The sequence below is a fragment of the Carlito syrichta genome, unplaced genomic scaffold, assembly GCF_000164805.1.
Source record: "Carlito syrichta isolate Samal-C Ts95f unplaced genomic scaffold, Tarsius_syrichta-2.0.1 Scaffold303160, whole genome shotgun sequence".
NCBI lineage: Eukaryota > Metazoa > Chordata > Mammalia > Primates > Tarsiidae > Carlito > Carlito syrichta.
In genome coordinates, this window is record NW_007247256.1 from 147874 (window position 1) to 159379 (window position 11506).

Genomic DNA, 11506 nt, shown 5'->3' on the forward strand with positions numbered 1-11506 from the left:
GTCTGGTAAGGCTTAAAAAGATGCATAACAGCAAAGATAATAAAAGATATATGGGGGGAGGACCCCAAAGCCCCAGAATTTATTCAAAAAAAATTGTGTATTTATTCTTACATGTTTAAATTTCAGTCACCTTCAAAGTACTCTCCATTTAATTCAATATGCCTCTCGAGATGCTTTTCCACTGCTCAACAGTTTTTGAACTCATCAATTTTGATGCTTTTTAGTGCTTCTGCCAATTTTTGTTTCACCTCTTTCACGCTGTAAAACCTTTCCCTTTGAGGATTTTTTTCATCAAGGGAAACAAAACAAAAGTTGCTCAGGGTGAGACTGGGTGAATAAAGAGGATGGGGCACAGGAGTCATGCCGTTTTTTGGTCGAAAGCTGCTAAACACCCAGCACGATGTGGACAGGTACACTTGTAAATCACACATTGTTAAATGGGCAAAAGCACTGAAAAAAAATCTCCAAAAAAAATTCAAGAAAGGCGAACGCTACCTGGTACACTGATGCTGATAGGTTCCTAGAACACTTACCTAGTAGGGAAGCCTATCAAGGGGCTCACCTTCCAAAAGATAATTCTGGTTTTTGGGTCTCACCTCTTATGAGAAGTGCAAGTAGTCTAAGAGATCACTTTTGACAAAGAGTTAATAAAAGAAATCCAAGAGGTGGCTTTTCATATAGACTTGAAGGATGGTTGGGATTTTGTACAGCGAATACAGATGATAAAGGTATTCAAAGAAAGGCACATAGTGAGATAGTGACTGGAAAGGAAGGACTGTGGAGAACCTTGACTACTTGTTAAGAAGACTAGACCTAATTCCAAAGACAGGTAAGTCAATTGAAATAAAGACACCCAATTCTTATACTTCATCTAGTACTTAAAAAAATACATATTTGGTTTGAATACCATGTTTTAGTCGCATCCAAGGTTAGTCTGAAGATTTTCTAGTTACCTGATTAAACATATAAAGAACTCTGGTGACATCATTTGCATACTGGCAGCGAGAATAATCATCATCTGCCCAAAAGCCACCCCTGTCACATCTGCGCCAAGCCTTTCTTTCATCTTGTGGATTTCCAGGATATATCCCACTGCCATGGGTGTTGCGAGTACACTGCAGATACGCAGTAATGCCTGCCAATGTTCTGGGCCACCTAGAGAGATGAAGACATAATAGTTCAAGAAAACCTACATGACAGAGGTACCCCAAGTTTAATAATAGTGGAGGAAAAATATCAAAGATGAGGACATACCATGTCAATACAACCCTGTTGACATGAATTATCAAAACTGAGCTGAGAAAAATATTTGTTATTTGAGCTCTATTTTCCCAAAACTGGGAATAAAATTGAACATATTTAGTGCAAATTACAGTTAATGAATATCATAGAAACCACTAAATTATAATATCAATCTCAAAATAGAATTCATTACCCAAAACTGCATAAATATATCATGCAGCACTAAGCTCAACCTTCTTAATTCTGTGAGAGTTTAACTGTACAATATCTTAAGGAGTGTCAAAAAGATAAATAATTTATCAGTTAAAATTTAGATTGTTCTTCTATTTTTACAAGTGTAAAACACTCAAAACCTATGAGTAAAACAGAAAATCTACCATAAACTGTAAACACCATTTTATGATTATGTAATAAAAGATGTTAAATATAACAAAATAAATATCATCTATTTCACTTTAAAGCATACAATATTAAAAATATAGATAAGTTAGATTAGTAATTAACCCACATAAAATGTTTATGCATTGGCAATAATCATGTTCATTTCCATATACTCATGTTAAGAAATTTTTCTGGCCGGGCTCGATGGCTCAGCTTGTAATCCCAGCACTTTGGGAGGCTGAGGCAAGTGGATTGCCCACGGGTTTGAGACCAGCCCGGGCAACTTTGTGAGACTTCCCCGGGCAACTTTGTGAGACTTCCCCGGGCAACTTGGTGAGACCTCGTCTCTACAATAAATCAAAAATTAGCTGGGCGTGGCAGCACACGCCTGTAGTTCCGGTTACTTAGAAGGCTGAGGTAGAAGGATCACAGGAGCCCAGCAGGTCGATGCTGGGGTGGCCGTGAGTGTGCTACTCACTCCAGTCTGGGCAACAGAGGGAGACTCCAATTCAAAAAAAAAAAAAAGAATGGTTTCTAAAGGACTAAAAAAGAAAGAAAGAAAGCTGTACTAAAGATACTATTATTGCTTCTTCACCTTGGATATAAAAGATTAATACCAAAGGTTTTTCTCACCCTTGAAATACTGGGGTTACAGCTAGGAGAACCCATCAGAGACAATGCAAACTGGATATTAAAAACTGTTTAGGGCCGGGCTCGGGGCTCAGCCTGTAATCCCGTGCCTTTGGGAAGCTGAGGTAAGTGGATTGCCTGAACCCGTGGGTTTGAGACCCACCTGGGCAACGAGACCTCATCTCTACAATAAATCAAAAAAAATTAGCCGGGCGTGGTAGTGCGCGCCTGTAGTTCCAGCTACTTGGAAGGCTGAGGCGGAAGGATCGCCGGAGCCCAGCAGGTCGAGGCTGCGGTGGCCGGGAGCAGCCACTGCACTCCAGTCTGGGCGACAGAGTGAGACTCCGACTCAAAAACAACAACAACAAAAAAAAACTGTTTAGGCTGCTTTAAAGAGTAACGTTATTTCTCTATGCTAATATCAACTATAAATTCCTAATTAAAATCCCTGAACATAAAGAGTATCAAGTAAATAATATATTTAAAGATGTTCTACATGAACTTTTAAAGTAAAAGGTAAAAGTTGGTGACCTCTCGCAAATTCTACACTTACTACTGAAAAAATAATTTAGCTCATTCTGCTGATCTTGACAGAGTTTAACAATTCCAATGGCTCCCAAGTTTCAGGCTACCCAACTGCTTTCATTTTCCAAAGTCCTTCTTGCTCAATTGCCAGAAGAACTTAACAGAGGGAAGAAAATTAGATACATGTTTTTCATAATTATAATATCTACTTAACCACCAGTATTTAAAAGTAACTTAGTAATACAAAAATTTCCAAAGTTCAACCATAAAAGAGCTCTTGGGAAAAAAACAGAATGCCATTAACCTGTGTGAACTGTGTACTATTTGAGCAGAACATCCTAAATGCTTCCCTAAAGTAGTGGTTCTTAACTTATACAACAAAGCCATTTGTTAAATATGATTCTACATTCAGAGACTCTTAAATCAACAGGCCTGAGATAAAGTTAAGGCATCCCCTTTTTTTCATCTCCGTAAATAATTCTAAAATCATTCTCAAGAGTAGTCCTCAGAAAGACATATAAGAACATTTATGTGTAGACACACTTGTTTCTCAAATCTTGTTACTGAGGATAGGAGACCAATTACGGGCCTTTGAGAATAAAAAGATTTAGGGCAAATCAATCATTCCCAGTACTCTCCATGTCACTGACCTGAAGTCACCTTTATTGTTTACCACCCTCTCTGGAGGACAGTACTGTGCAGAGCTTTCTAATACCACAATATCGACAGTTCTCGTATTGTTCCCACGTTTGGTCTGAACATGGCAGCCCCAGTTTCCAGTAGATCCAGCCTGAATATTAGAAATGGTTAGGGCACTGCATGAAGAAAGATTTTAAAAAGAGAAAATGTGATTAGGTGAAAGGAAGACAATATGGACTTCAGTCACTCATTTAACAAATATGTCTGAATGCACACTCATTTAGCAAATATGTCTGAATGTGATTAGGTGAAAGGAAGACAATATGGACTTCAGTCACTCATTTAGCAAATATGTCTGAATGCACACTCATTTAGCAAATATGTCTGAATGTGATTAGGTGAAAGGAAGACAATATGGACTTCAGTCACTCATTTAGCAAATATGTCTGAATGCACACTATGGATCAAGTATTCACAAGACAAAAACGAATTTAAAAATGACCCCTTCCTTTAAGCCCTTCAGAGGCAAGTCAAGACAACCAAAGAAAGGGATCCTAAGAATACATGATCATAGCAGTAAAAGAAGTACATAATTCATGAGAATTCCCCTTCCAGAAACAGGAAGAGCAGAGCATTGCAGAGATAGGAATAGCAAGCCCAAGGCAGAAACATCATGAGTATACTCTTTAGCAGCACTTGGAGAAGTTTCCAAGTCCATCTGCCTTTGTTTAGATTCTGAGGAAAATATTCAAGCATGAAAAATGGAGTATACCACTATGAAGTATATAATTAGGAATACACATTTAAAGTAAAATATTTTGGGGGGGGAAAAAGAGTTATACTAGAAACAACCAGTTAACTCTCTAAAAGGATTTAGTAAATTACTAATTAGTATTTTCACAAAAGGTTTCCATGTTAAGGTATATTTCAATTTATAAAACAGCTGTATTTCTAAATAGCTGTCAGTAAATCCAATTTTCAAGACGAAATCACAGTTCTCTAATATAAAACCTATTAATTAAGGAGCAAATGTCAGAGCCTTCAATTAACCTTTATTTCCCCCACAGGACCCATTATGCTTCGCTGTTATGTAGACACAAATGATAAGAAATAATTAGACAGAAAGCATGTATCATTTTAATTAACTTATAAAATTATGTCTTGAAGTTAATGCACATTTGTCCAGTCTCCTAAATCACTGATGGCTACAGAAAATGTTCTAATAAAGACTTGAGACACTTTTATATTCTGAATCATCAAAGAAAACGTTTATTGTCTTTACTAAATTAGAAAAATAAATCAATACACTGTAATTAATATTTTCAAGATAGAGTAACACAAAAAGTAATTTGAAATTAAATTTAAATAACAAGTAAGTTTCTCAAATATTCTACTTCATAAGGCTTTGACGAACAAGAAAAAAGTATATAAACAATTTTGGCAATAAAAATCATTCCTTAATCCAGAGGTTCCCAAACTTTCTTACTCCACAGAGCCTTCACTGACAAGGTAACTATTTCATAATGCCTCTCACTCAAAAAAATACCTATGGTGGTTCCTATTACTAAATTAAATCCACAAACCATGTGTCTATATCTGAATAATTAGCCATTTGAAAAGAATAACACATATAAAATTCTTGTATTCTTAAATAACTACTACAACTTCTTAACGAGATATGTGTGCCTGTGGGACACTCCAAAATTTATCAAAACTCAGATTCGGGTCAGAAAATGACACTCATTTCTTATTCCATGATGATTTCCACACATAGTACTCTGCTCTGTAACTGCCCCAAATCCAGCACCAACAAAGAAATCAATGTTGTTTACTTAGAAGATGAAATTGAAGCTACCTCTTTCTCCTTAAATCTCCAAATCTGTAAACCACTTTCCGGACAACTTTTTTGAGTACTTTCCATGCCTAAAAACAATCACTAGAATAAAATTCCCGGAAATCTTCAAGGCAATAATAGATTTGGGGATTTAAGGAGAAAGAGGTAGCTTCAATTTCATCTTCTAAGAAAACTCAAACATTTTCCCTAGGATTTTGCTGTGACACTGCCCTAGGGTGCCCCAGAAGAGAGCTTGAGAACTGCAGCACTACCCTAATGAAAATTCAAGCCAAGTTCTAGGTATTTGGAACGAAGGAAAAGAGAAAGGCAGGGAGAGGGAAATTCAATGTTTATAGAGGTAAAGCACAAAGACACAATTGTTCATTTTAAAAAGTTTACCTTGCAATCAAGGAGCAGTTGTGAATCATGTTCTTTTCAACAAAGATACCTTGTGATTCATCAGTTTCAACTATTCGCCCATCCTGATACCATAACACTTGCATATCCTGATCAATATATGAAGCCATGCACTGAAAGGGAAGGCTGTCTCCTTCAAACACAACTTGGCGATGAGATGGAGTCATGTAGAAAGATGGCAATTCAAGGGGAGGATCTAGAGACAGTAAAATGAAGCCTCAGCCAATAAGTACAATACTATTTTCAAATATGATAATTAAAAACTATAGAAAATTTACATAAAATTATAAAAATAGAATAACAAACATTCCTTAGTAGCCAACATTCGAATGCTAATACCAACAAGGTTGTTACTAAGTGGATCACAGATAAACAAAATAAAGTAAAATTAAAAGGAAACTGTTTCACATTCAGATCTGACATTTAGAGTTGCTCCTTTTTGGTGATATCATATAACTATCAGATGATCACAGAAACAAACTAAAAGAACAAGTTGTGAAATGAAATTTAAATCTAGAGAATAAAATCAGTGATAAATGCTGATATTTACAACTTTTTAATATATGTTTTGGAGACTATATAACTTTTGGTTAAAACACTGATTTCCAGTTGTAAAAGCAGTGCATATTCATTGGAGAAAATTTAGAACATTTAAAGAAATAAGGAAAAACTATCTTTTAAGAGTCCATGTATTATAATCACTTTTTAAAAGATGAGACATTTCCTTTCAGTACGAAAGACGTGTACAAAAATGCACACAAATACCATTGGCTCATTAAAATCCTTTAAAATAGCTATTCCATTTTCTAACACAATAATTCTGCTTTTAGTATAGTGTACCCTCTAAAGAATAGCAAATATGCAAAATATACAAAGAAATTAGTCATTAAATTATTTATAAAATAAGAAATTCATAAGTATTAATAAATTGTTAAATTATGGCAGCATCTATACAAGGGTTGATGTTCATCTATTTTAAATGATAAGAAAATGTTTACATTATTTCAACTTAAAAAAAGGTTATAAAATATTATTAGGGCTTTATGGTATTTTTGTCAAAATATAGGAAAAGGGTGTAGAAGATGATTCCAAAAGGTCTTAGCATTATCTTTCAGTAATAAGAATATAAGCATAAGTCTTGTTTCTTTGCTTCTTTTAATTTTCTTTCCATAAATCTTAATTTTCATTCAATGAGTATATTCTACCTGTGAAACAACAATAATTATAACAAAGAGAGAAAAAATGATAGGGTTATTTATTTGCAAATACAAAGACTAAACGGGGATCTCCCTCCATCGCTTTTGGAATGTTTTTGGTTTGGGAGGCTCTATTTGTATGCATGCGTGTGTGTGTGTGCGAGCTTCCATTTAACACATAGTAAATATGTTATTTCCCTCTGTTGTCAATAGTTGCACTTATTTAATGGATGTGCCACAAGTAAACCAAAACTCTATTTTTGATAATTTAGGATAAGTTTACAGATAGAGTCTGAAGATTTATATATACAGCTGATCATTTCCTAAGTACTAACTTCAAGATGTAGAATTACTAGATCTAATTGTATCTATCTTCTAAGAATAATGACACATATTGCTGAACTATACTTCCAAAAGATTGTATCAACTCATAATCCCAACAAAAAACACTATGTGTGCATGTTGAAATTTTATTACCATCAACAAACTCCTGATTTGCCAACTGATTAGAAAATGTTAAGATCTATGTTATTCTTTGAAATTGCTAGCCGGGCTTGGTGGCTCAGCCTGGAATCCCAGCGCTTTGGGAGGCTGGGGTGAGTGGATTACCTGAGCCCACGGGTTCGAAACCCGCCTGGGCCACTTGGCGTAGACCTCATCACTACAATAGTCAAAAATTAACCGGGGGTGGTAGCACGCGCCTGTAGTTCCAGCTACTTGGAAGGCTGAGGCGGAAGGATCGCCGGAGCCCAGCAGGTCAAGGCTACAGTGGCCGGGAGCAGCCAATGCACTCCAGTCTGGGTGACAGAGACTCCAACTCAAAAAAAAAAAAATTGCTTTGTATAAAGAAAGCTGTCAGAATCTAAGAACCATAAAGACCAATTGGGAAAAAAATGCTTTTTAATCCAGCTGGCTTCATTGTTAGCATAAACTAAATATTATCAAATCTACAAAGATTAATGACTATATTTCAGTTCCATCCAAATGCAAAGAGAGTTCTACAGTCTGCCAAGAAAAACAGAGGAGCAAGTCACAATAAGGTAAATACTTTCTCAGCCTAGATTTTTCCCTTACCGCATGTCAACAGCTCCTGCTTCACGCCTGTGACTGGCTGGGCCTGCAGTGACTTAGGATAAACACACCTGGTATCCCGTACAGTGATGTTCCTCTCCTTTACCCAGCGATGCATCCACAATATGTTACAGTCACACAAAAGATATTCAGTCTGGAATTCTCTGTAACATACATATACAAATAAGAGACTACAGTGAATAAAGTTAGCCCTTCTGCTCTATGTTTTTGTTTACGTTTTTGGTGGCAAGCATGATACCGCTCACTTTTTCCACACCAGTGACACATGCTACCAATTGGTGGTAGTCTCCTTTCCAAGGACCTGACTTGCAGATTGCTGGAATTCAATACTGTTCTCTACTGATACAGCTTTCGATCAAATTTGGCATGCAAGCAAAGACTATTTCCAAGATATACCTCTTCTATGCTACAATCTCCTGAACTTCTGGGTTCTGAAATACCAAATCATCATCTTTTTTGTCTACCAAGATACTACCCATTTATTATAAAGTGTGTGGCATTAATATTGGCTCTTGAAGCTTTCTCTCACTTTCCAATACCACTGCCACATTCTTGGCTCAAATGCCTACAAGCTCTCCTGTTGCTTTTGGCTGTGAAATAGCAACATAAAGCAATATAGGATTATTCTGCATGGTTTGCAACTCTCTATGTCTAATTTAATTGTAAGCTCCAGAAGGGTAGGGACTATTTTTGATACTCTTCTACTACTCATTAAGTGTCACCACAGGTATTTACAAATTTAAGAGATAAATACTCAACAGATCAAAAATTTAAAAACAAGAGTATCTCATACTTGGTATGAAAGAAAATAGAGAATTATCTTTATATAAAGCAAAAAGCTTTATAATTTTTCACTTGGATATAAGAAGAGAAAAGGATATATGGAGCTTGGATACAAGTATATAATTTCCTAAATTCTGCTATTACTAAATGCTGACTATTCATGTGCCATGACATACTATGTCCAATTAATAAAAATAAATGCAAGAGACTGCCCCTGCCAACATGGAGGACTTTATGTAACAGGGGAAACAAAATATAAACATAATTAGAATGCAACATGTTCTATAAAAATAAATCAGCAAAGAGTAAATATAAGCATGTCTGTTTCTAACACAGTGCATTGGCTCAGGTGTCATTTCGGAAGTTTTGGCCAAAAAAGAAAAGAGGGACGTGGGCAGGATGGGATGGAATATAGCAAAGAGAAAATAAATTTAAAACACAATACCATAAGGATGACCTGACTGACTTTAAATTCCTAAGCACCACCTTCTGGTCAGTTCCTAACACTACCAGGTGAAAACACTGAAAATTTTCCCCAGTTTTTGGATGAAAATACTTCCCACGTTCCTGCTAACCAGAGTCTCAAAAGCCAGATTATATTTAGTAATCTTTTTTTATTTCCTAATCTTTGCAGGAAAAACTTACTTGAGGCCACTAAGTATGCCAAAAGGAGATGTTTCCACTCCACTCAAAGGCAGCCTTCTGGATAAGAAAGGTAGTGGCATCAAAAAGAGAGACCAGGTGGATTCTGGTCCAATGTAATCTAGAAGTGCACACACAAGCCCACCATGATGGTGAGGAGCTAGCCAAGAGTCTAGCCATGATTTCCATCCCAATGAAATCTCCTAAATAAGATTTAAAAGAAGGTTTAGAAAAGAAACAGAGAAGTCAGCATACACTGAACAGAGGAACCTGAAAACTATTTTCCCTGGGGGAAAAAACGCTAAATCCCTTAAGTTACCTGCAATGAAAATTTGAAAAACATTATATTTAACTATGAGTTCAATAATTAGTGTAACTTATAGTGTGATATTAAGGTTCATGTGAAAACACAGTTACTTTCAAAAGTAACTCCTATGCAGTCTCTCAGTTAAGAAAACTGTGTCTGGGGGAAAAAATTCTAAAACTAGAGAAAGCTGTGAAAATAAGATCTTGTACTTTTAATAAAGCAAGCATTTTAAATAAACATCCCTAGAAACGTCAGTAACATTATAAATTCAGTCTGGAGCAAGGGGTTATAGAATAAAATTAAATTCCCAAAGTATAAAATATTCTCACTACAAATTCTTCCTAAGAAGAGATATTTTCTACTTTGGGGATTTAATTAGTCCAGCAATAGAACAATTTCTGATTTCAAAACAAAGTCAAAGAAACAATGACCAATTAATTTACTCTAAATATAGATCAGAGTGATATAGAGTACCTTAAGAAAATTGTTGTGCTAATCTGATGCATTATTAGGACTTACTGTATGCTTCTCAATGTACATGCAAGCTTCAAGCAGGATTCTAATTTTTGCAACCTGACTATTTTCCTCATGCAATCTCTGAAACCATATAATAAATGTTTTTAATTTTCGAAAAGAAGACAGGAAAATCAAACCAGGAGGAAAAAATTCTTACTTACAAAGACCGTAATGAGCCAAGATAATCAAAAGTTCCTTGAGATAATGAGGAAAACAAATTCCCTGAAAGGTTTCTGAAAAAAAAAAAGAAACAATTTCACTTTAAAAAACACAATTATCATTTTATACTATTTCATATTTTTAAGTGTCCTATAATCATTAAATAATGCTATAAAGAATATATGAAATTGAAGCTGGGCTCAGTGGCTCAGCCTGTAATCCCACACCTTGGGAGGCTGAGGTGAGTGAATTGCCTAAGACTGTGGGTTCGAGACCACCCGGGCAACTTGGTGAGACCTCATCTCTACAATAAAATCAAAAAAACTGGCCAAGTGTGGTAGTGCGCGCCTGTAGTTCCAGCTACTTGGAAGGCTGAGGCGGAAGGATCGCCGGAGCCCAGCAGGTTGAGGCTGCAGTGGCCAGAAGCAGCCACTGCACTCCAGTCTGGGCAACAGAGTGAGACTCCAACTCAAAGAAAAAAAAAAAAAAGGAATTGTTTTAACACCCATAAAGAGGGAACAACTAATAAATATCTCCTCCAAGGTTGCAGGAAAAAATTACTCTGCACCTCATAGGAAGCAGTAAATAAAATTATACTATATAAAATATAATAATGATAGACAAGATTTTTCTATCAAATGCCAGGTGGACACAAAAGGTACCTTACTAAACTTCCACTGGAGTGATTTATCATGTGTCCACTCAGTATCATTTAAGAAAGCTGCACAGAAAAATTGAAAAACAAACAAGAAACAACACAAAGAAAGTTTTAAAGAAAAAGAAAGGGACAGTATCAATGACAAGCAGCAGCAGCACATTGCAACTGACTAATAAGAGCAGAGTGGAATGAGTTCAGGATTTTATTTTATTTTATTTTTTGAGTTGGAGTCTCACTCTGTCACCCAGACTGGAGTGCAGTGGCATGCTCCCAGCTACCACAACCTCGACCTGCTGGGCTCCGGCCATCCTTCTGCCTCAGCCTTCCAAGTAGTTGGAACTACAGGTGTGCACTACCATGCCTGGCTAGTTTTTTTTTAATTTATTGTAGAGACGAGGTCTCACCAAGTTGCCCAGGTAGGTCTCGAACCCGCGGGTTCAGGCAATCCACTCACCTGGGCCTCCCAAAGTGCTGGGATTACAGGC

General features: G+C 36.3%; 1 protein-coding gene across 1 annotated transcript in view; it reads right to left on the minus strand.

The window, feature by feature from the left end:
- Window positions 1-11506, minus strand: part of ADGRA3 (adhesion G protein-coupled receptor A3) — a 131723-nt gene that overhangs the window by 56231 nt on the left and 63986 nt on the right. Inside the window, exons 5-9 of the mRNA XM_008057941.2 lie at window positions 10366-10437; window positions 7939-8099; window positions 5651-5864; window positions 3429-3593; window positions 954-1155 (exon numbers count right to left, since the gene is read on the minus strand). Coding sequence (XP_008056132.1) covers window positions 954-1155; window positions 3429-3593; window positions 5651-5864; window positions 7939-8053 — 696 coding nt within the window. The 5' untranslated portion in view covers window positions 8054-8099; window positions 10366-10437. The remainder of the gene's footprint in view (window positions 1-953; window positions 1156-3428; window positions 3594-5650; window positions 5865-7938; window positions 8100-10365; window positions 10438-11506) is intronic.